Consider the following 25,108-nt stretch of genomic DNA (forward strand, 5'->3'; position numbering starts at 1 on the left):
TAGATAACATGTGACAATCAATTCAGCCAATGCAAACTATTTTAATGTAGCTATTTTCTCTTTTCACCAGAGTTTTTACAGTAGAGGAGTGACACGCAGGAAAAAAATAAAAATAAGAGTGACTTATAATATATTGTCCTTATCTGGAGATTTATCTTACATCCAGCTTCAGTAAAATCTTAAAGACGAAAAAAGTTTTTTTTTTTATCTACCAAAAGTACTGATGCAGTACACAATAGCATAAAAGTATCAGCAAAATATTTACAACTAACAACATCATCTCAACAATGTGTTTTCTCATAATGAGCATCTAAAGCATTTCATGTATAAGCATGAAGCATCCTGAGCATTTCAGTCATGTTGTGCAAATCATTATACACTAAGCTAAAACAAAAATGCAACAGTTTTGTTTTTGCTCCCATTTTTCATGAGCTAAAATCAAAGACTTGAGTCATTTTGTACACAAAAGGTCTTTTTCTCTCAAATATTGGTTCAGAAGTCTGTCAGTGAGTTCTTCCTTTGCTGAGATGATCCATCCACCTCACAGGTCGACTGCAGGATTATTACACAGGCTCGCCAAAATAAAAGCACACTGTTAAAACCCCAGTGTCATCAAAAAGCATCAAAAAGCACAATGACACTGATGTTGCAAGTCTTGAGGACGTGTGCAATTGGCTATCAGATTTAGGCACATGTGTAAATAATTCGTGGGAGAAATGGGTCTCTTCTGAAAATAGGCTTTGACTTCAGCTCATTTAAAAAAAATGGAGTAAGAACAACAGAGTAGCATTTATAGTTTTGTTCAGTGTAGAATAACTCTAAAAAAATTCACATTCAGAAGTTTTCACACAGGAAACAAACTAAAAATCTAAATATGTTGGTAAAATTTACAAAATCCATTGTTTTTTTAATTAACAATGACTCAAACATCTAACAGTTGAAAATCCACAAAGTAACAATTTAATCGTCTCTTTAAAGCTGTGCCAAAAAAAAGTATGTTCAAGTTTTCTTTATTTGTTCGCAGTATCAACATGTCACATCTCAGTGCTCACATGGACTCCTTAAAAAAAAAACGAGTCAATCACTGCATTCAGCATTTGTGAATAAAATCATAAGGGGTTTTATTTTTCTGAACTCCCATTAGTAGTTTTTATCCTGTCAGCTAGTTTTAATCTTAATTAATCACACATTAATTAATTTCCTTTCACACATTAAAATATAATTAAAGCTGGGTGGTCTGAGAATAAAACAGGCTCTCTGCATTCATATTTAAGTCTGTCAATTTATTGCTTCTCACTTTTTTTTTTCAGTTTTAGATGTTTCTTCTTTTTGGGGTAAAAGCTTTAATTAAGCAATGCCTCAGGGGTTTGTGCAATTGGTTTTTAGACATCACTTAAGGTGATGACAATCTTTTTTTGTGATGTCTTTATCCTGCAAGATTAAGGCTGCAAAAAAATAAAAAATAAAAAAACAAGACACCCCAATGGTGCTTTTTCCCTTCATAATTTTTAAACTGTATGACAAAGCTGTCATAACAAAAATACAGAGACTCTTGACATATAACCCTTCTTCGCTACCTGTTACATTCCAGACTTGTGTTAGCATATAAACTCAATCCGATGAACGGTTTGTTGTCTTTACATAACTTCTTCAAGTACGTCTATCCTTTCAGAGTAAATGTCGAGTATTGATTACCTTTTCCACAAAAGGCAGCTAAAAACAACTTTACTTTCTAATTAGAAAAAGGTCAGATGAGCCAACTACAAAGAAAAGTAAGACAGAGTCCCACTTAAAAGTCCATTTTATGTGTTAACACAAGCGTTGCTAAAGAACTCATAGCAGGCCGGCCTAATAAGTGCCTGAAAAATCAATGAGGCAGTGTGTAAGTAAAATAAATAAAGGTCAAAGTGCTTGAAGATTCAATAAGCTGATGTGTGAGTCGATACAGACGGGACCTTCTGTGCAACACGCAGCATTTGAATGCTTCTTAACCGACCCTTTTTCAAATCTCATCTCACCCTTTCACAGGCAGGTAAACAAACAAATACATTGTGAGGATAAACATGTAAACTAATACAGCAGCAGGCCTTTAAGAAAGTGAAGCGTCCTTGGTCAGACAAGCTGCATTTGAATGCAACATCAGTTCAATTAGGGGTTTTTTGTGAGGACTCAGGCTGGCGTTTCTTGGAGCTTTAAACCAGATGTTTCCTGCAATCCAAAGATCTGCTGGTGAAGGTGCGCTCTTGAAGGGGCACAGACCAAAATATCTTATTACTCAAAGTCTGAAGTTTATAGTCTGTTCTATTGAATGCTATGTCCTATTAAATAATATGGATGGATGTTCAGCAAAACAATGTCTCTGAACATGAGTTCACTGGACGATGCTCAGCCAGAAACCAATCACTTTCATTTAAGCTCAGAATATTTGCTAAATCAGATAATTACTGAACAAACCACTGACTTCCTGCCGTCTCACGGTTCAGCTTGTGCTCAGTTTGGACAGTTCAACTGTGCTCAGCAAAAACGTAGAAGATTATCATCCTATTTTTACTTGTGTTGCTTGGACACGGTATGCCCGTTGGGCAGGCAGTCCTGGAGTGTGACTTAGGAAACACTTATGCATGCACTTCTGGAGTGTTGTAGCCGCATGTGGGCACGCCATCGCCAAATGTGATCGGGGGTGTCCTCAGCGTGTCTTTAGTGCAGTCGTATTTGAGGAAAAACTTGCAAACACATCACTCAGGCTGTTTGATGTGAACAGTGCTATAATGAAGCAGTGAAACCTCGGCAGACCACTGGCTGCGTGTGTATGTGTGTGTGTTTGATGGTCGATGTGTTCCTGCTATAAACAGGAGTCCCAGTGTATGTATAGGTCATAGCTATCCAGGAAGTCTGTGGAAAAGACACTAGGGGGCGTTTGGGGGCCCAGCGGGGCCAGTGCGGGTATTTCCTGCTCTTTTTCTTTCTCCATGGTGAAGTCCAGCCAGTCCATGTTGTCCAGCCCCTGTTCATCCTCAGCCACCATGTCGAAGGTGTCCATGGGAGACGGGAGGTGGTCCAGGATGCTCGGGGTGCACAGCATCTGGCTGTTGAGGTCGTCAATCACAGTCAACAGGCCCCCGGGCTCCACCCCGAGGAGAGGCTTTCCAGTGGTGCTTTCCAGGAAATCCTCTAAGCGACCACTTGCTGCGCGACTGGGGTGTTGTCTCTCTTCTCTGAGAAAATCCGGAGCCGGAGGCTCGGGCTGCTCCGAGCGATCCGGCTGAGGGAATGGGGGAGACAGCAACTGGTGGAGCGGTGAAGGAATGGGAGTTGGAGCTGGGGAGTTGGCGTACAGACAGTGCAGAGATGAGTCTTGTGTCAGTTTGGTGGATGTGTCTGAAAGTGAAAAAATAAAGGAGTTCTATACTGTAAAGTAAAGGAAGTTTGTAGAAGAAATTGAAAAAAACAACTGCGCTGAATTTTACCTCCTGTCTGCATAATGGCATCGATAAAATCTTCTTCGTGCTCTGTATCCTGCTGAAAAACACACAGATATACAACAGGATGTTTAGGTCACATTAGACTGCACCATATGAGACAATTATGTATGAAACCTAAACAAATAAAACCTAAAGGCAGATTTAATGAGAGCGTGCAATCAGTTTTCTAACTTGCAGGGCATCGTACTTTGTCGTCAGATGAGGAGGTTGCTGTCTGAATAGACGCTGGAGACAAAGGACTGAACAGGGCATCGAAACTGTGACACACATCCTGAAAGAAAGAGTCGTGAACCCAGTGAGAACACTTCACCCAATAAAAGTTAAAGAAGAAACACTGCCCAGGCCCTTCCTCAGGCCACCTTGAGACAGTCTCTACGTCGTTGTCAGATTACTTACAGCTTGAGAGGAAGGCGGCGAGGTGTTTTTCCCTGAGGGAGCAGCGTCCTGGTCCTTGAGAAAAGATGGCAGAGTGGGCGGTGCTGACAAACACTGAGCTGCTCCCTGCTGCGGTTGGTCTGCAGGAACCTGGAGTCCTCCGTTATGTGTCTGCAATTGAATATAAAAAGGAATAACAGCGGATAAGTACTCCTCACTGTGGATCAGTTTTCAGAGGTGTAGCAAACACAGACAGGTAGAGCTTTGAAAAAAATTTTTTCTCTGCTGACCAAAAAGAACCCAAATGATCGTCTCACAGCATTTCTTTAAAGATACAATTATACCGACAGTCAAACGTAGTGTGATGATCTGGGTTTCAGGATCCGGACGACTTGCTGCGATTGATGGAAACACGAAATCTGCTCTACACCAGAAAATCCTGAAGGAGAATCTTCGACCTCCAGCTCAAACACACTTGGGTTATGCAGCAGAACAATGATCCAAAACACACCAGCAAGTCCTTGGCTGAATGGCTTGAAGGAAAAAAAAAAACTTAAATGAAGGTTTAGGTGTGGCTTGGTCAAAGTCTGGGCTTCAAATCAATTGAGCTGCTGTGACATAACCGCAAAAAAACACCTAAGTCGCTGAAGTAAATTACTTCTGCAAAGACAAGTGGGACAAGATTACTCCAGGGAAGTGAAAGACTTGTTGCCAGTTATCACAAATGCTTGATTGCAGTTGTTGTCATCAAAGGTAGCACAACCGGGCAATCACTTTTCATCGTAGGGACAGGGAGTTTTTTTCCTTCTTATTCAATGCAATCATCATTCAAAAACTGCACTGCGTTATCTTTACCATTTATATCACCAATATGCAGGAAATAAGACATCAAGGAGGCAATACTTTTTCATAACACTGTATGTCACAAACCAACAATCACTGCAAACCAGTTTTGAGTTTCTTCTGAACCACAGCCTGACGCCACCTCTGCACTGAAAGCGTCTTAGGAGACTGAAAGAGTCAAGGAAAGATTGCTGATTGCAGCAATCTATGTTATCAGCACACGGCGTTCCACTAAATCCTGACGTTTCTTCCAGGCAAGCAGATTTACCCCCGAAGACCCAGTGCTCCGGCACACCTGCACTCGACAGGCGATACTGTACATCTCAATTAGCCCAGATGAGATGAAGTTTTTGTTCTTCCTTTGTTAACATCATAAATCATTGTAATGGACGGTGTCATTGGAGTAATTAGCAAAGCAATAGTAATCAGCATCAGGCTGGTGTCAGGCACTTATCAAGGACGGCTGTCATTGCCTCAAACAGCATACATCATTAATTTTCACTGCGGCTGGGCTCGCCGGAGCAGTTCGCTCGCGCTCTCCGTGCTTCCGTCTCTTTGTGGAGTATTAACAGACTCTTATGGCGCTGCGCAAGAGACAGTAAAAGAGGCTGCGGAGCTCTGTGCTCAGGGAGAAAATAAAGCGTATGCCCAGGATCCATGAAATGTTGTGAAGTACAAGTGTATTCTGCCATTGTGGGAGGCTTAACCTTGACTCTTTGTGGCTTCATGTGATTGTAGTGATCTACCTTTAGAGAAACGTCTCTGCGTGTATTTCAGTGTTTCACAACACTTTTGTGTAATTTGTGTTGTTTCAGTGATTTTCACAATGAAAAAAAATGTTAAAATCAGAAATATACACATTTTATTGTAACCTTTCTTCCAGAAATCCCATGTGCTTGAGAGGCTTTAATATCAGCCCTCATCAGCTGAACAGGGCTGTGATCTGGGACTTTGACTGGAGAATATAAAGTCAGACTGTGAATGATGCTAATCCAGGATTGTACAGGGGTTTTTTTTCTTCTTCTTTTTACCAGTCAGTGTTCGCAAAAACTATAAAACAGTGTTGGCTGTATGAGTTGTTTTACAGTCTCAAGATCTGACACCTCCAACATCTCTTAATGTCTTTGCGTTAATGTCTCCTTGAGCAAGGCTCTGACTCTGCACATTTCTCCTTATGGAGGCCGAGTCCTCTGGATGACAGCTTTTCCTATTGGAGTATAGAGTGAGTGTGACCAGCAGTATGAAGTCTGCTGAAGCTATGAAAACACACTATAATGGCAATGAAATTACACATTTCATCATCGTATCACCCTGTGATTGTAATTTAGCGCCGTGCAGCCAGTCAGGACATGGGAGAGGAAGTGAGTCCTTTTACCTGCAGTGTAATGTGATTTGCTGCTTTCCCCTCAGAAGTCTCGACGTTCTGGTTTCCATTGATGTGACTGGTCAGGGCAATGAGGAAGTGGTTACCGTTGCTGTCTGTTACTAAAGTTGGAGTCGAGTCACTCTTGAGGAGATCCAGAGGGAAGGCAGAGTGCTGGTTGAAATAAGCTTGAGACACCTGCAAAAAAACCACAGATGGATTTTAAAAGATGTGGACTTTAAGAAATGTACCTTTTACACTAATGGTGATTCATCAAAATGAAGCAGTGTCCTCGTTATCATTCAGTGTGAAATCTGAGCGATAATAGGGAGCTGTGACAGTATGCATTGTGGGAAAACGTCACGTTCTGACCTGTGCTGGCTGCTGCTGCTGCTGCTGCTGTTGCTGCTCCTGGTTCTGGTTCTGCTGCAGCTGTATCTGCTGCTGCTTCACGTGCACCTTGGTCTGGATTTGGATTTGCTGGAGCTGTTTGCTCTGCTGTTGCTGCTTCAGGTGCTGCTGTAACAGTGATTTTTGTTGCTTCAGTAAGATCTGTTGCTTCAGCTGCATCTGCTGCAGGAGCTTTGAGTGCTGCTGCTGCTCGTGCGGCGCCCTCTCCTGCGCCTGTTGCTGTTTGAGCTGCAGCTTTTGCAGTTTCTTTTTCTTCTGCTGACAGAGCTTCTGCAGATTCTGGTGGTTCACTGGCAGTGGATTTGGTTTTTGGACAGTCTGTTGCTGCTTCTGAATGCTTTGCTGCTGCTGCTGCCGCTGCAGCAGGAGCTTCTGTATGGCCTGCTGCTGAGCGAACTGCAGAGCAGTCTGCTTCAGACAAATATACTCATTCTTCTGCTCTGGTTTGAGCTGCACCTGCAATTCAGTTTGGCCCAAAGGTTGCAATAATGCCTCAGAGTCCGATGGTACAGTTGTATCCTCCAGGACTTCCTCTTTCACTGCTACTTTGGCCACGTCCAGTTCACGAGAATCGGAGGATGCTTGTATTGGAGGACGGCTAGTTGAGTGTGCAGCACTGGGCTTATCAGGAGGTTCCTCTTTGACACGTACAAGAATGAGCGGCTCCGAAACCCGTGCCTCCCGATTCCCGTGCTCCAGCTGCCTCTTCAGCAGCTCCACCAGCCTCTGCTTCTGCATCAGCATCCTGGTCAGCTCCTCGATCTGTTTATCTTTCTCCTGCAGCATCTTGTCTTTGTCGATCGCCACAGCCGGAGCTGAGGTGCCAACAGCGTGAGCAGCCGAGGAAACCAAGCAGTGCTTCTTCTGAGAGGAGGACTTTAAAGAGAACTGACAAGGTGCCGGGGCGGAGCAAGTGGGCTCGTCCTTAATGTGAGCCTGGAGTTGAGCAGTAGAAGATGGCTCAAGGCCGAGCTGAGTGAGAGGGGAACTCATCTGGAGAGAGGAAACAGGGATGATGCGTGAAGGACTGTGATTTTGTATCAATATTGCTTTCTCAAAACAAAACTCAGACCATTTCAGATTAATACATGTTTTTACCAGCTGATAAAGCCTGGAGTCTGCTACGCCTCTGTATAGTTGTGTGGAAATTCATTAAATACAAACATTTTTTATACACAAACCAAATAATCGGGATGTATTTTAACATTGTTTGCATTGTTAGTAATATTTCTAAACTGACATGATGTTTTCTTTATAAAATGCAGAACTGCATTATTTAATTTTACAAAATATAGTGTTAAATTAACTTATACTAAATCATAGTCATGATCACTGTTATGTTTCACTGATTTTCAGAAGTTATATAAATCTAGGTCACATAACAACAGAAAAAAAAAAATGTCTGACCAGTCCTCCCAGGGGTTCGCTGCTGAAGCTGCTGTCTTCTGGGCTCGTCGGTGAACGGTTGGAGGGGGTGAAGGGAGAGACCGGTGGGGGAACAACCGTGCCACCACAAGTCATGAGCTGCTTTGGTGCTGCTGCAGGTGGAGTGGCATCAGCTGCAGAGAAACATTCAGTTAAAGGGGTGGTTATGAGAAAACACAGTGCAAACGTCCTCTATTTATGTCCTATTCTGCATTCTGTACTGTGTTCTACAGAACATGCAGTGATCGTCGACTGACCAGAGTACAAAGACGTGTTATGGCACTGAGTCTTCTGCTGTGCTGATGTGTTTTTGTTGGGGGACGCTGCTGCTGCCTCAGCCCCTGGCCCTGTGGTACCCCCTGCTGTTGGAGGAGAGGTAGTGTCACTGCCTCCGTTCAGCTCCTGGTAGGTCCTCAGCCTCTCGATCAGGTCGTTCTTGGTGCCGGAGAGAGGCAGGCCTCGCAGCTTCAGCTCGCACTTCAGCTCCGCAACCTGACAGGAGATGGAGTAGAAGCTAAATCAAGACTGAGGCGAGCAAAAGCAGAGACAGCAGAATAAATATGAAAGAAATATTGGAAAGGACAGAAGGGAAAAAGGGAGAGCAAAAAAAACAAAAAGACCAAGTAATCCATCACTGTCTGTCTGTGTATCAGCTCTGAGTGGGGAGGTCTCTTCACAGTGACAAACCAGGGATCTTTCACATGCTTAAATAAGCAGTTACTCCATTGACTCAGCAGCTTGTAAAACAGTTTCCCTGAAAATGCTGAAAATTTTAGGGGGAATTTAGCAACAGAAAAACAAAACCAGGAAAAAAAAAACATTTGTATCGACAGCGCTCATTCGATGCTTTAAAAAAATCCCTTCTTTGTTGTATGAGTGAGGTGCTCAGTTATCACAACTACTTACTACTACTGCAGCTCACCTTCATTTCATCCAGGTTTGAAGGCAGGGACGCTGGTTTGGCGCCAGCTAAAGCTGCAGCGCTGCCACAGTTGTTGCCCTGTTGGTTGGAGACACTAGTGGAGGTGGCAGTAGCAGGTTGAGGAGGAGAGGAGGAGGAGGAGGAGGAGGAGGAAGAGGTGGAGAGTATAGAGGAGGAGGTGGGGGAGGAAGAAGGGGGCAACTGATCCGACTGAGGTCTGTCAGAGAGAAACACAAACAAACAAACAGCTTATTCAGCCCCAAAAACGGCCTTGTTCCTTCCATGTTTATTCAAAATGAACGCATGCATGTAATTAGCGTTCAGGACTGAGTTATTTCCCGGTCGACTTGGAGAAGGTTCAAGGTCCATGAATCGAGCCAGACTCTCCACTCACTTGGGCGGCGCAGGCAGGATGGTGTGGTAGTTGTAGTGCTGCTGCTGCTGCTGCTGCTGACTGAGGATCTGGAGCTGCAGGAAGAGCTGCTGCTGTTGCAGGATCTTGGCATAAGACGAGTCCAGATGGGGCGGAGGCTCTTTATCCCCCTTCTGGTCAGGAGGGATGTACTGATGGTACTTCAGCTTTTTCACCTGGATGGACACACACCAGCAATAGAGCACTTTTACAGATACGTGACTACACGTATAACAGAATTTTGTGTGGTTTTTAGTGGAATAGATGAAACAAAACCCTACCTTTGGCTTGTTGTCTTTGGCTTTCTTGTGTTTCTGTGTAGAGTTTGGTTTTGGCTGGGATTAAAACAGACATGGATTATTGATAGCATTGGTTTACACTACAACATGTTGAACGGGAAATCCTTACAAGAAAATCTACACTCAGAAAAAAGACTTTCGCCATCTGGAGAGCAAAACAAGTCCAGTACAACAGTCAGAACAGTCCTGCTGGACTGATGTCTAATATGATATGAGGGATGACCTTTCAGTCAAAGCGAGTACTTTATTTATCTTGTTCATTTACTGTGGGTTCCACTGTTTCAGAGGTTAAACCCAATACAAGTTCCACTGACCCCAAACCTAGATTATCATCCAATTCAGTCAGTGGGTCATTCCCACAATGCTTTGCAATGTTGTGGCATGATCCCACATCCAGCTTTAACTTAAAACTCCACCAGCATTGATAGTAAATTTTTTAAATGGACAAGTTAAGAAGGATGAACTTGTTTCTGTTTCTGTTTTTCAGTAAACCGCATCCTCAAAGAAAATTTCTCCTTGTTTAGAACCCAACATGCTCTATAATTCTAGATTGAAAACATAAATGTTTTAAAAATCTACCAGTTAAAGCTCAGATACATCCTTATATAACTTGTGCTCGCTCACAATTTGGCTCTTAGACAGTGAGGAAGAAAACGCTGTGGCTCTCGCGTCATCGTTACACAATCTACTTCACAAGTTTTGAAATGTTGAGTCTGTGAATTTTAGATCTGCATTTTGTCAGATTATTCTTTACATTGAGACACTTTGACAGCAAGTCTAATTAACTTAATCAAATCTAAGCTGTTTTCATTGTAAATGATGTGAGAAAGGCACGAGGTTTCTGGTGTTCACCTTGATGTGAGCGTGCACAGTCGTCCTCTGGGCTGAGCCTACTGCTTTTCCACTGGTCGGCCTCAGTGAAGTGGGTGAACCTGAGGCCAGCGGGAGAGGGCGAGCTGGAGGAGGCTCCTGGTTCGGGAGACGAAAGCTTTCAGTGATGACACGGCGGCGCACGGCCCTGCACATTCACCCTCTCACTGCAGCGGCTCTACCTGTGCAGGAGACGGGAGGCTGTTCCCAGCCAGAGCCTCTGCTGGAGAGGGGTCGGGTCCCAGGGCCAGAGGACACTCCTGACTGACCGGCTGTCCAGGGGACAGGCTGCCATTGCTGTCCTCATCGCACGACGAGTTTCCCCCTGAGGGCTTTGAAAACCGTGTCTCTGAAACAGGAAGTGGACGTTATGTAGTCAAAATGAGCGAGCTTTTCAGAATTCCCTGGATATGTTAGTTTCTATGTCCGTCTGGTGTACATCCCTCAGATCGTTTCACATTATCACCGGTGCTTCCAGGACAGGTGTCAGCTACACATCACGGCGTGTGTGTGTTAAAGTCTGACATGGAATAAAGCACAAAATAAACACTTACGGCCATCACTGACCAAACAAAACAGACTGTTCCTGCAGAGCAGTGTGCGCCGCCACGATTACATGGACACCAAGTTTGAGATGATATCTTCCCTTTTGTCTGTGGTGCAGCCCTGATGAGAGGAGCTTTAGCCAACTGATTGTTTTCATTGTTCGAGTTGATTTTCGGCAAAGCCAAACGCGGCCGGCCATTTCATTCATTATGTGACAGATGGCATCTCACCGAGGAAGAAGTTATGCTGACAATCATTTCAGTAATTAATGCAATGGATACACTAACTCTTTGTGCTTCTACGTGTAGAATTGAAGCAAATAATTAACACTGCAGGATACAGTGAAAGCTTTTACATAAATCAGTGAAAATGAAGCAAAGAGCAGCTGCACAGACACCTTTAAACTACAGGACTGAGGTTTCCATATTAGCCAGCATTAGAGCGGTTCAGACACCCTCATGAACAGCAGTGAATCCACGCCATGGTCTTCCTGCTAAATATTCCCTCGGGCGTATCGTATAATCATTTCATTATTATGCAAGCTTACGAGACTTCACGGGGATTTAAAGAATAAAGAGACCTGGTAGGGATCAGCACAGTCTTCTCTCCTTTTTGATCATAGATGTGTGTTATTTAATTACAGGGGCGGCTGCGGTCTGCAGCGGACAGCTACGGAGAATACACTGCTGGCCATTAATTTCCAATCAGCAGGCAATGATGAAAACACAACATGGGGCTGATTTAGGAGCCCCTGATCTAATAATGTGATGCCTTACCTCCCGCTGGGCCAAGCTGTGCCGGACTGCGCGGGGTGTGTGCTGCGCTTTGTATGTTTATGTCTTTGCATGTCAACCTTCAGTAAGTCTTGCGGTCCCGCTGCCGCTGCAGCTCGTGGCGGTAATGCGTCTGTGTTTGCTGTGTGGCAGTGACAGAGATGGATAATCCGCTGACACCGTCCTTATTGAGTTTCAGAAGTCATGGTCTCACACATCGGTCAAACAGCTGGAGCCACTGCCTCCAATCTTCTGCTCTGACAGCGTCGTACACATATAGGAACACATGCAGTGTCTTTGTGCCGATTTCACCCTTTCCATTTAGATTATACCTTTTTTTTTTGTCTTGATGACAAATTGTGAAACTGAGGTCGTTACCTCCTCCACATTAAAACAGAAACACATCGAGTAATTTGTGGTAACGACTATTATTTACTGACGTTTCAGCTATTTGGGTGTGATTGCAACAAACGGAACCGATGTCTTAACCTCTTGTCTGTCAAGCAGTCATGAGAGAACATATATGATTCATTATATCCCACTTTAGCCTTTCTGGCTGTTTGAAGCACTCATGCTCCTCTGGTGGGGGAGTTTGTGTTCATATATTGAAAATGAAATCGTGTGGTTTATATTTTTGTTGTTATTTTGAGCATTGATTGCCTGATATATACATGGATGCTTATGATTATGTGCAGGCACAATATGTTCATATTTAGAGGAGGAGTAGGAGACCAGGGGAAATATTTAAAGTGTGGGTGTGTGCTTATGAAAATTGATATTACAACTCCTCCATTTGCATATGATAGCTATTAGGTGTACCATTGATATTACTCATAATGGCTACTGACTACTGGAAGGTAGAAACAACAAAGCAAATAAAGATCACAGTAGTCAAAGTAGTTCTCTGGAAAAATGATTGCTGCATTGTTATTGTGATGGCTGCAACAAATCGAATGATTAAAAATGTGTCGTGCGATCAAGTAAGTGACCAGAAATAATGGACTTTATTTGTTGCCCCTCTGGCATCACATGGTAGCAGTGGGGAAGTTTTAGTGTTCAAGGAAAACCGTTCTGTGATCATTTTATTGTTATGAATAATTCAACAGTGATTAAACATGTCATTAAAAACCTTTTATGGATGTTAAAGGCTATGCTAAGCTGCAGTGAGAGAAATCTCTTTTTAAAATAACCCCCCGGGCTGTTCACAATGACCTCCAACCCTGTGGGTCAGCCGAGAGTTTACCAGACGCACGCTTAACTGCAGCGCAAACAGAGAGCTCATTGTACCGGTAGTTCTAAGATGACCTGATTGAGACAACGAGAAAGTGTTCACTTGAAAGGTAATTTGTGACAGATAGTGAGAAACCTGATTTAAATAATAAATTCTACATTTTCTGTGACACTTCACTTCCTGAGAGGACTTTCACTTGAGCGCCGGCTCACCTGTGATTGCTTGTTTAATGCTGGAGTGGACAGGCAGGATGTTTTTGTGGATCAGTTCCATGGGGCCGGGCCGATGGGCGATCTTATCATTTAAGTTGTCAACAAGGCGAGCTCTCTTCAGCTGAAGCTGCTTGGCCTGAAGTAACGGCTCTGTTTGGGACTCTGGAAACACACAAACCCATCAGGAAAATCACCGAAAACTACCCGGACTGCAACCATCTCAAGGATCTGTGGTCAAAAGAAAAAGGGGGCACAGTTTAGTGCTTACCCTCCAAGATGTGCATCCTGATCAGCTCAGATTTCTCTGGTCGGCTCTTGATTTTCCTCTTGAGGTAGTCTTCTGTCTGGATAAAGACAGAGAAGGAAACACAATCGTTCACTTTTTGCAGTCAAGATCATGTCACCCGACGCACTGACTTCTTTTTCACCACCTAATGGTCTGACAGCGGTCTGTAATGGAGCTGCCATTCAAGATGCCACCCGCCCCCTGCACAATGAAGAAGTCTGCTGAAAACTGCATGATATCAGGTGAAAAAGGCACAAGTGATAACATTGCTGAGCAGTCCGATAGCTGTATGATTTGTGATAAATAGAACCACTTAAGTAGACAACGATCGTTTCGATGTGCTTTGAGGTTTGTTCTTTGCCATTTCTTCTGCTCCTTTGTACAACTGTATATGTGATGAGGTATTTACTCGAACCGGCCCGATTTGAATCTCGGGTTTGACGTGAGGTCCGCATGCTCACCCGTGCTCGCTCCAAGCTCCGTCTCTGTTCGTGGAAGGCAGCTGAGCTTTTCAGTGCTTGAAGAACAAGTAGAGCGAAGAGCAGAGATGGAGAGAAAAGACAGGACGTCAACATTGCAGTGTGTGTATTCATGCAACTGTAGATGGCAAAAGAGCTCAGAATGACTCTGCTCTTTCACTTCCTTCAGTGTGAGAAGGTTTTTGAAAGTGGCAATTATTGCTTTTTCTGAGTCTTATATTAGTGAAGTAAATCCCCAGTCCTCATGAACAGGCTCGTGTTTGTGAGCAGGGTCATCTGAAATGCACAATAGAAGAGGCAATAGTCCCGAAAAGAGCTGCTGCGAAAGACCAGAAATCACAAAGTCAAGGAGAAATTGGGTTTAAGGGCTTGATCCCAAGGAGCTTATCTACTGTGGTGGGATTTGTATAAACTGTAGTCGGAGCTGTCAGAACTCAATACAGATTTTGAGATGTTTGCAGTCAGGAAACAATTCAAAAATTGTATTATTTTTTGGCATTTAGCAGATTTTTCCTGTCAGTGCTATATAATAACCTATAGGCCGTAAGAAAAACCTTCATTTTTAAAAATCCTGAGTTGAATGGTGCAAGCACATTAGCATTTTACATCCTGTCTGCATTATTATTTATTCACTTTACTTCAAGACATGAAGGTAAAAATCAATCCATGAAGTGTCAGTATAAATTAGAGGAATTTGGTTGTTCATCATAGGTTATGATGAAATATGAGAAAAGCCCCCGGCAAAGAGGTCCAAGAGTTCAGTCTGCAGCACGGAGAAGTTGACTGGCTCTGGAAATCACCAAATACTGACAGCTCGTGTTAAGAGTCCAGATCTGATGTTTACCAAAAGTTCACAAAACACACGTCTCCAGTGAATGTGTTCCTAAAGAAAAGTCAGTATTAGAGAGATAAGACGAAGGAAACTTCTGCACTTCAAGACTGGTGCTTTTCAGATTACATTGCCATGTTTAAGAGACACAGGTGAGACTCGCAGATGGTGTCTGCATGTGTGGTTTCTCGCTGTGAATCGTGGAGGAGGAGCTGCGATGGAGTGTGTGAGGAGGAAGGCATCTGCGCCGATTTACCGAGAATCCAGGTCAACACTTCAGCAGGACGGCGGCCGAGACGTTCAGCAGAGACGCACTGTCCCATCTGGTTTGCGCTCGGTCAGACCACCCCTTGTTTTTCAACAGGACTCTAACCCCAAAGCACATGAGCCCATTTGAAATAGCTTGAGACGACTTAGACCCCCGAGTGAAGGAAACGCGGCCAGAAATTACCTGGTATTTGCGGGAACTCTTTAAAGAGCGCCGGTACAGCTCCAGGGGACGACCTCATGAAGCCGGGAGAAGAAAGGAGATTGCAATGCTATTCTTCAAAGGCCCGGCTTTGAAGGAACTTGGGACACATCTTGCTTTATTTACTCTTTATTGTACATGCAGGATGTGCTCACTGCTCAAACAGTGTAATTTCAGTGTGTTGGATCTTTGCCAGCACACGAGGGGAGAGTGAGAAACGGTGACTAAGCGGATGATGTGTGGCCATGTTGACTGAGAACAGAGCAAATTAGATCCTCTTTTGAATCCTACACTCAAATCTAACAAAACAGAATTGCCTTGTTTTAATCCTAATCAGGCACACAAGCTCGCAACAATCCTGAATGCAATGAATGAGCGTGCATGAGCTGCATAACATCCAAAGTAAGATTATTTTAATTATCAGACTGTAATTCTAAGTCCAACGCAGCAGACAGTGTGTAGCTGTCTCACTGCACTGTACGTATACACACAATGGCCTGACTGGATTAGCAGCCCTGGGGCAGCACTGCTGGTACCTGCACAAGCCTCAGTTCACGTCACTGAGCACTGTCACACTGCTGGTACACACTCGATCTAGCACACCCCGAGGACACGGGCCCTCTCAGACCTCTCACCCCTCCACGAGGGGGTTATGTGGCCTCCCCGAGGGTGTGTGAACCTGCCTGTCAGTCAACTGCATTGGAAACGGATGTAAGACGGAGAGAGGGACGGGGAGGGAGGGGTGGATGGGTACAGGCTGCGGGGTTTACGAAGCAGAGGGGGGGGGGGGGGGGGGTGAAAGTGGAAGGATGGAAATAGAGAGGAAGGAGATGTAGAATCGTAAAACAGATGGAGGGAAGAAGTGGAGAGAAGATAAATGAGGAGAGGCAGCTGGGAGAAAAATGGAACAACAGACCGAGGGGCAAATAAAGAGGAGGAAATAGAGAGTGGTAGGAAGAGGTCAGAGAGAAAAGACCCTGTTATGTGCATGAGTGGCTTCTGGCCACCGTGTTCAAGCTAACCAACATCCTCTATCTGTAAAGTTAGGAAACAACGAGCAGCATCACTTCCTCTGGCCGTGACTGTCTTTTTATTTCACTCTGCTGCAGACGTTTTCCTTGGTTCTTTGTATTTTAGAGATTCTTCTGATTGTGTTTTCGCAATCAGTGTTTTTTACGCCTATGCTGCAACCAAATTATGCAGTCAATCATTTCTTATGCTCTGAGCTGTGAAACTTATTTATCCTCTAAATGATCTTCGATGGATCAGTATAACTGAATGTTGGCATTTTATGGGAATATACTATTAACATAACAAAACTAGCACCATATTATGTCCATAAGATGCATATGTAGAAAACAAAAGGTTTGATTTTACCTGTCTGAATAAATTTAGATATCAGCTGAGTTTTGTCAAACAGGTGAATAAAAATGAAAACGAGTCCCTGTTCCTTTAAGAACTAACCTGATATCCACGTGTGGGAGAGTGTAAACCGACCCATTTATTTTTTCCCCGCCTATTAATAATGTACATGTTTTTCTGAGAAGTGTAAAAATAACAAACGAGGCGCGATATCACGCATTGTGCTTATTATACACTGTCTGAAGACCCCTGTGCACACCGTGGCCTTCAGCAGTGTGCCAGCAGAAACCACTGAGGACGCTGCCATGTTCTGATGACGAACCGCCGCTGTACAGAACTGCTGGTTAATGTTAAACAAATGCTTTCTTCTGAGACCATTTCTCCTGATTATACAGTTGAAGACCCTCTGTGCAGTCCAATCTGATGATTTGGCAAAAGATAATAAGAGAAAGACGTGTTTTGCTCACTTCTTTGACAGCTAAGTAGATGGAAATGACTGCATCAGTGGAAGGAGAACAGAGAATGAAAGCACTAATGTGATATTTAGAAAGAGGACACGTAGATTGGGTTTAAGAAAGAGGAAGAGGGGGTACAGAGACAGCGAAGGAAATGAATTATCATAAATGTAGAGATAAAAATGGAAGAGCTGCGTTGTTCCTGACTCCATCATTGCCTGTCCTTCATTAATGAGGCCGTGGTCTGCAGCATTAACTAACCTAAAATATCAAGTAGCTATCCAAACCGTTTCAAATAATAAAAACCATCATACCATAAGATCCGCCTGCTCCACCTACTCACCAGGCTCTTTAATAGGTTGAATAATCCACTGCTACTAAGTCTGTGGCAAATCTGACCTTTACAATGATGATAATGTTCCGTTCTGCTTCAGATCACCGGTATGGCTTTGATTTAACTTTGTGTTCATTTTAGAGGTTATGGGTTTCAGCACTGCAGAACTGAATTTCATTATAGATCAGTTCTTATCAATATAACTAGTTCACAACAATAACTACACGGCATCAGATGATGATTATTCTTGACACTTTGTTCACTGACAGTCATGCATCTTGGCCTGACTGAGCTGGATAATTTTACTATTTAACACAACTCTGAGCCTCAAGCAGCTCCAGTTGTTGCTCATGTAATTGTTCCTCTTCTATACATGCTTCATCTGAGTTGTCTGAGTCAGCGCTTAACAAATGCATGATTATCTGTTTAGGGGCTGAAAATATGATCTAACATGTTGAATTTGCTCTGCTGCTGGGATTTTAACAAAAAAAAATTATCCACTTTTTTTGTGCATGTGTGTGTGTAAAACCTTGATATCTCGTGCAAACACACATGGAAGCTTTTTTACTGAATGTAGCATCTGAAAAGAGATGCTCTATTTAACACTTTTGCTTTTATGAATATGTAAAACCCCGTCTTCTATGGGCTGAATGTCTACCAATAGATTCATTTATCACACACAATCTCATCAAACATGTCAACAAGCAACTGTATTATTCATGTTTGCGTTTTTACAGCAGCACAGACTTTTGATTTTTTTGATATCCTGTTGTTTATTTCCTTCCTTCACCAACACCACCAACTCCACGTTATCGAATAGCAGCAGGTTTTAGAGTGAAGACATTATTTCCTGTAAGCAGGATTCATATCTCTGCGCTGGAGCCAGAAAGCAATAATACACTGCAATTCAGCACAAGGTCAACACAAGAATCTAATGAAGCGGCAAGCTTTTGGTTTAATGGGCTAATTGGATGAAATCATGTGAACAAAATAGTCTGATTTTCATCGGTTTCCGCAAGGAGACAGGGCAGAAAAAATTCAAGTCAAGGCAGATTTGAAGAGCGGGAATGCTGGACTCCTCTGCCTACGGCCCTTCTCACACATGTGTGCAGCACATTCAGCACGCCAATAAACCATTTTCCTCCTTATTGTTGACACAGGTAACATTTATTTAGCATCATTTCTTTTCAGGGTAGTTCTGTAGGTTTTTATAGGCCGAGGTGCTTATTATCAACGCTGTCTGCTACACAAAGATAAGGCCCGGCTATTGTGGTGTGGAATATGAAAACCATGAAGGAATATAATGTTTATGGATTTACTTATGCAGAGTGTATTCTTGCAACAGTGAATTGAAGGCATTAGAAAGAATCCCACATTATCGGTTTTCAGCCTGCTGAATCAAGCATTGACCACATGAATAGATAGCAATACCAAATACTTGCAGAGAAGCACACTTCCTGTGTGACTAAGTGAGAAAATGTGACAGTGAGTGAGCTCTGATAGTGAATTATGAAACCAACAGTCAGAAGCAAAGTATGGAACTAAAACTTTGTCATTATAAACTTTGTTAAAGTGAGTCACCTGATATATAAAAAAATGCCCTTTTGACCTCAGATTTGCAGCTCATATCGTTATCATCAGATGGAGAAGTTAATGCATGATTACACGTGTAATGCACATTTAATCCACATGTTTTGAATGAAACAATTTAGTCGAGACATGTATTAAAAGAGGAATAAAGCCGCAAGCATAAAAAGCTTCTCTTACCCATCAATTAGTGACAACATCAAATCACTGAGTCTGATTTTAGACAGAAATCTCCCAATCCAGAGTGAACTCATTACCGGTTGCTGGCGATGGCAGTTGAAGCGTGACCTTGATTCAACGTCACTCTGTAGACTGAAACTTCCGTCTCTCTCTCGCTGGAGACGCTGCCAGCGTAACACCGTAAGCCAAATCACTTCAGAAGGCGCTGTGGTTTGTCAAGGTTTCATTTCAAATAACGCAGCAGATTCTCACAGCGCCAGCTGAATGAAAACCCTCCAACTGATGAAACGGACGCACGACACTCAACTGCAGCTTTTTATTCCACAACCGACTGCGCGGATGTTGTTAATGGAGTTAGTTATTGGAGCATGAATAGACGGCTACTCGTCTCTTCTTGTTATTTTGGAGACTTTGTTTCATTTCCAGTCATTTGCACAGGAAATGTCATTATATTTGTTCTCTTTTAAATTCTTTCAGATTTTTTTTTTTTTTTTTTTACTTTGTGGATTCTTATGTTGTTTTGAGGTTTAGGTTATTAGTCCTGTTGTTCTCTCTCTTTTGTGTCTCTACAAACATGCAGAAAGATGTAAAACACATTGAATTCCCTCGTTATTGAAATTTGTTATACAAATAAAACTGACGTATTGTTCTATTTATTAATTTTGATGTAGAACACACAATATTTTCTTGTACAGGATGTAGAAGTCTGCATGTTTTCAAATCATCTAACTGCACCGCCCAAGGCTGTGGGACAGGAGGGGCACCGTTCAAAAGACAGAACTGTTCAGTAATTACTGCTGGCAACTGTTCCCTGTGATGTAGAGAAAAGCTGGAAGCACTTTTTCTTGAGGTTGTGTCATCCGAAAACATTGTGCCGATCAGATCTAACCCAGTTAATATGAGTTCCCTTCTGTGTAAGAGTCACGGTAATTACTGTAAGGCTCACGCAGCACGCTCCAGTCAGTATTTATGATTGTATCAGTGCGAGCACGTGGTTTGAATAGTCCGCATTAGTGGCATGTTACTGAGCATATGGTGTACTTACGTGGCATGATCCCCTGGTTCACCAGCTCTTCTCTGGTTCTCCTCTGCTGCAGCTTCAGCTGGAGAACTGAACGACACACGCAAGAAAACAGGGTCAGGAGAGTCAGTGGGTGCAGACTGAGTGGTGCTCCTCGCCAGGCAGACTTTGCGTTACCGCTACCTCAGTTTTCAGCAGAACAAAACCACAGAGCATCCAGCTTTAGGCTCATGTTCTAAAATTTCTAAGAAGGATAAAATACGAAATAAGCATTTTTGACTAATCATAATCTTGTCTTGTTACGGCTATCTGTAGATTGAAATGTGTGGGTTTCTGTGAAAAGACAGCAAAGCGATGTGACACACTGCATAGAGAAGTCAGGCACATGCACACAAAGGCACGAACTCGCAGTTTCCTGTGTCAAGGGTTTTTTTTCTTTTTCACAGAAACAGAACACATGAACCTCGTTTTCCCATCACAGAGTGTCAGAAGAACTTTTCAAGCCACCCAAACAAAATTTTAATTGTTATTTTTTCAAGTATTTCATAAAGGATTTAATAATTCAACAACTGAAAAGCTTTTTTTTAAAACCTGTCAATGAAATCTGTTTGACTGAAACCTTGGAGATTATGTGCACAACAGTATCTTAATCTGCATCGCACTGAGGTGTAATCAAAAGCAGCATCTGGAAACACTGGGACGAGCGAGGTCGTTTCCACACGCCCTGACCGTCTGCACTCACGACAGTAACTCACAGCTCAGCTGTGTGGGATTGAGTCTGCGGTGCACAGTGGACGACACGGTCTGTCCAGCAGGAGCAACATGAAAACTAACCTGACGACCTCGCTGTGCAGGAAAAGATTTATGTTTTCTCTGGTAGCACTCACTTCCCAATTTTCTCAAGATGCACCATTTAGAGTGTCAATCTGCGTTTTTGCTGGCAATGCTAAAGAAGAAGGAGAAGAAGCCCCAAAACACATTGCTGGGTCATTATGTCTGATCAGTGATGTGAGAGGACAAATCCATAAAGTCATAATTTACTGCTGTACCCTCTGGGATGTAGTCGATCGCCTCGGTGACATTCAAACTGCAGCTCCTCTTTCCTCAGAGTGTTTCTTTACCACAAGCTGAGCTCCCATGAGGAGGGTGGGGGGTGGGGGGTGGGCCGGTGTCACCTGATCAGCAGCCAAGTAATGAACTCTGAAGGAATGAGCCAATCAAACTGCACGCAAATTAAGGTTCTGACAATAAATCAGTTACTACAGACTGCAGATACAGCCTGTGGACGTTTTAAAGTTGCTGTTAGGAACATGGATTTCATGTAATTCAAACTGTAATTAGGTGCTTTAGAAAAATAAAATAATAATTGGAGCAGTTTGGTTGAATTTCTAATGTCAGTTTGTATTACTATCGTTAATTCGTTGATTTGAGGTGATGGAAAACTACCTCTGCATCATAAGCAGCTCAGAAGGCTGTCATCAATAGATAGACAGATACTTTATTGATCCTTAAGGAAATTGGAATCAATCCTGGCTGATTATGAGTGAAACCGTGGAATACATTCTGAACAGGTTTCCAAGTCCATCATCGGACAAAGACAGAGAGAAATTCAGAGTCAACCTCAAGTTTATTTTTTGGGATTGTGGCAGTAAAAGTGAAGATAAACCCAGTCACAGACAGGGAGACTGTGCAAACTCTGAGCTCAGGATCAATGTCAAATGTGTAAACAACTCACTCAACTCCATCATCTCAAAACTGATAAAAATGGGCATAAAAATGTTGAATTCTGTACACACACATGCAGTAGCTGTGGAAGCTGCTCCCGTTACTCCAGAGTGAACACAAGCAGACACACATCGTGTCCCTCAAGGTATTATTCTCAGTCGAACTTTATGAAAGGACGAGCTACTTGTGTCAACCTGCAGCTCCTCGTGCCCTGTACAGGATCTCAGTTAAAGTAGGCTGCATGATCTCCATCAACCAAAACACATTCACCTTCTCCTCCATGGCCTCCCTCATGTCAGCATTATCATTTATTTATTCCTCTTTTTTTCTCTGCTATTATAAACCAACCAAAGGAATCGTGTCTATATTTTCATCTGTGTGCCCCCTTTTCTCTTCCTTTACTATTATCTGAGGCGAATGTGGAGGCTATACTCTCTTATCATACTTTCGAGGTTTTGCTTTCTGTGTCGTAGAGAATTGCGTTCAGGTGTGTGAACATTTCCTTCACTTTCTATTTTTTGCATTGAAAAATAATGAGAGCAGTCTCTACCACTGCAGCCTATTGCAGACAGTGTGTGTGTGTGTGTGTGTGTGTGTGTGTGTGTGTGTGTGTGTGTGTGTGTGTGTGTGTGTGTGTGTCCTGCAGTCGCCTGAGATAAAAACATCCCTATTCCTTTGATTTCTGTGGCGAGGACGTGGATGATGCGGGATGGTGCAGCTTCTCCTGCCGGCAGCAGAAAAGATTTAACTGGCTCCTGCTGGCAGACTAAGAAAACAAACACTAACACAGATACTAATTACAATAGTGAATAATGTTTTCAACACGAAGTTATGCACACTCACACACACACTCACACACACTTGCTTTCGAGGCAGATGATTTGTGCCCACAGATGACAGGAAAATGAGGCGATGTGCTGATACAGAATCTATTCTAGGAGAGTGTGTTCACTGCTGAAATGCCGCCGCGTAACAGCAAGTGATTTTTTTTTTCAACATTTTATCCAAAATAAGAGCAATTATGACGTTCCTAAAGTCCAAAAACGACACGTATTGACGCACTTGGGTTGTAGCTTTTTGTCTACAGGTAAATGGTTTGAAATTGGAGGTTTATAAAGATCTCGGAAACATGGACCATTTTTGCCGCAACAATCAAGTGTGGCTGTGATTCAGCTGGTCGAGCATTCCAGCTTTCAATCCAGAGGACGGTAGTTGAAGTCTTGTCACCTTGTTTATGTGTCAAACTGTCCAGTCACCAGACCTCAGGTTGCTTTCAGCAGTGTGTGAGCACCTTGCATGGCAGCCATTACTAAAGGTGAGGGTGTGTGAGACTGTGAGCCGACGGGTGAAGGACTCTGCCGGTATTCTCCTGCACAGAAATTCAGCTGTAACATAGTGGATAGGATTAAAAAAATTGTAAAAATCCCACGTAAGTCGCCTCCATTGTAAAGATATTTTCTTGGCAGACTCAGTAACGGACAGTCATTTAAGCGACACGGGCTTTAAGCCGAATGCTGATGAACGTTTCCTTCTCTTTGTGATCACTCTTCACAGCAGTCACAAAGTTACAGCTTGTTGCTGGAATTTTCACCATGAGTTCGCTGGACTCAAATGGGCTCCACAGTTCTCAGATCTGAATCCAGTGATTCCCCCACTCAGGGTTCAGGACCCAGTCAGGGAGCCCGAGGCTTCGTTTGGCCCGAAGCTGCACACCGAACCTCTCAATGAAAACTCAAGACTCTTCTGAAGCAGACATGCAAAATCAGCCATGGCGTTTATTTACAAGGCTTCAGTTTTCTTTGTCTGTGAGGGAAAATGTGTATCAACATGAACATAAAAAGCTAATCTTTCTAAATACAAAATAAGCAATATAAAACTGTCGCCATTCCTCAGGATTCGCCAGGCGCTTCTTGCCAGAGTCCTTTTCACACTGTAATGTTGTTTACTGTACTCTGAGCTCTCCCTTTCTTCCATGAAGGCATGATTCTCCTCTCTCCCCCTCTCTCCCCCTCTCACTTTTCTATTTGTGTCCATGCTGTAACCGCTTGAAACCCAATCCCCCCTGGACAAGCCCATGAATTAAAAGGAACATTACTGTAAAGTGCCAACAACACACACACAGAGACGCACACACGCATGCACAGACACACAAAACACAGTTTAAATGAGATCTGAGATCAAGAAAGAAGCAGATCGGTGTATATAAACACTTTTTTTTCTCACCATGTTGGAATACTGTAACTACACAGTTTATGTTCCCCACAAAGTAGGCATAATAATGTGTTGTGTGAGAGTATACCTTCACCAGTAAAGAAACTAAGCTACATGTGAACACACAGTGTTTTTTTTCTAAAAGCCTCTAGAGTTTGTACTCTCCTAAATCAGTCTGGCTCCTCTTGCATCCAGCTACTTGAGTTTAAGGCCCATGCCGCTACGGTCAACAGGTTGCTGAGTTCATGGACTCGCAGCAGAGCACGCCGTGCCCAGGCTGGCCGAGGCCCAACTGTAATCCGGCCACTTGTAGACTATTTGATCCACTTAACACTTCAAGCCCAGAAAATAAACCAGGATGACAGTTTGAGGAAGAGCTGCACATTTAAAACAGCTGACGGAGACAGTTTTCAATCTGCATATACTTCATTAATGCTCCTCAGCAAGTTACCAGCTTCAAAAAGACTCTTGCAATCAAAGCATTAAATGAATTAGCGACGTATATTTTAAAACCATCACATGCATATGTGCAGTGGAAGCATGGCACACCGCAGGCAGCCCACCTTGTCTGAGACTCTGGCACGCCTGACGCTCCAATTCAAACCGTATGGCTCGCTCGTCCATGTTGCTGCCGATTGGCTGAGGCCTGAAGTGGGCGGGGTTAATGCGGACACATGGCAGGTGCTCCAGCATGGCGAGTCCAATCAAACTAGAAATTTACTCTGAGTCAACCAGGACAGAATGACCGCACATTGAAGATCGAAGAAGACTCTTCACACAGTCGTCCCCGGATTGCGTCGTCGTCACAAAACTGTACATCCAGAAAAGAGGACGCCAACTTTCCAAGTAGAAAATAAAAAAAAAAAAAGTTTTTATAATGAAAATAAAGGACAATCCTTTTAATTAAAAAAGAAAGTAAAAGGAAGCCATCTACAAGATTTCAGGAAGACGATCAATAGTCCTCATCTAAACATTGTCTAGAGGAAAACAAACTGCACAGCTTCAC

The 25,108-nt window shown here is 43.1% G+C and overlaps 1 protein-coding gene across 3 annotated transcripts; it reads right to left on the reverse strand.

The window, feature by feature from the left end:
- Positions 1-1,207: 1,207 nt before the first annotated feature.
- On the reverse strand, positions 1,208-24,795 carry LOC115387765 (myocardin-related transcription factor A-like). 3 transcript variants are annotated; one of them, XM_030090615.1, is made up of 18 exons: positions 24,666-24,795; positions 20,191-20,256; positions 13,912-13,967; positions 13,433-13,508; positions 13,165-13,326; positions 10,585-10,751; positions 10,385-10,501; positions 9,515-9,568; positions 9,216-9,409; positions 8,822-9,038; positions 8,157-8,391; positions 7,882-8,033; positions 6,436-7,467; positions 6,076-6,261; positions 3,879-4,028; positions 3,670-3,753; positions 3,468-3,519; positions 1,208-3,318 (listed from the first exon to the last, which is right to left on the reverse strand). In XM_030090615.1, the coding sequence occupies exons 1-18, from the start codon at positions 24,793-24,795 to the stop codon at positions 2,843-2,845; spliced, it is 3,606 nt and encodes a 1,201-aa protein (XP_029946475.1). In that variant the 3' UTR covers positions 1,208-2,842. The 3 variants fall into 3 exon arrangements, with proteins under 3 accessions (XP_029946475.1, XP_029946474.1, XP_029946476.1); XM_030090614.1 differs by having other exon boundaries at positions 1,208-3,378; XM_030090616.1 differs by lacking the exon at positions 24,666-24,795 and having other exon boundaries at positions 1,208-3,378; positions 19,146-20,238.
- Positions 24,796-25,108: the final 313 nt, after the last annotated feature.

Source organism: Salarias fasciatus, chromosome 4 (assembly GCF_902148845.1).
Source record: "Salarias fasciatus chromosome 4, fSalaFa1.1, whole genome shotgun sequence".
Classification (NCBI taxonomy): domain Eukaryota; kingdom Metazoa; phylum Chordata; class Actinopteri; order Blenniiformes; family Blenniidae; genus Salarias; species Salarias fasciatus.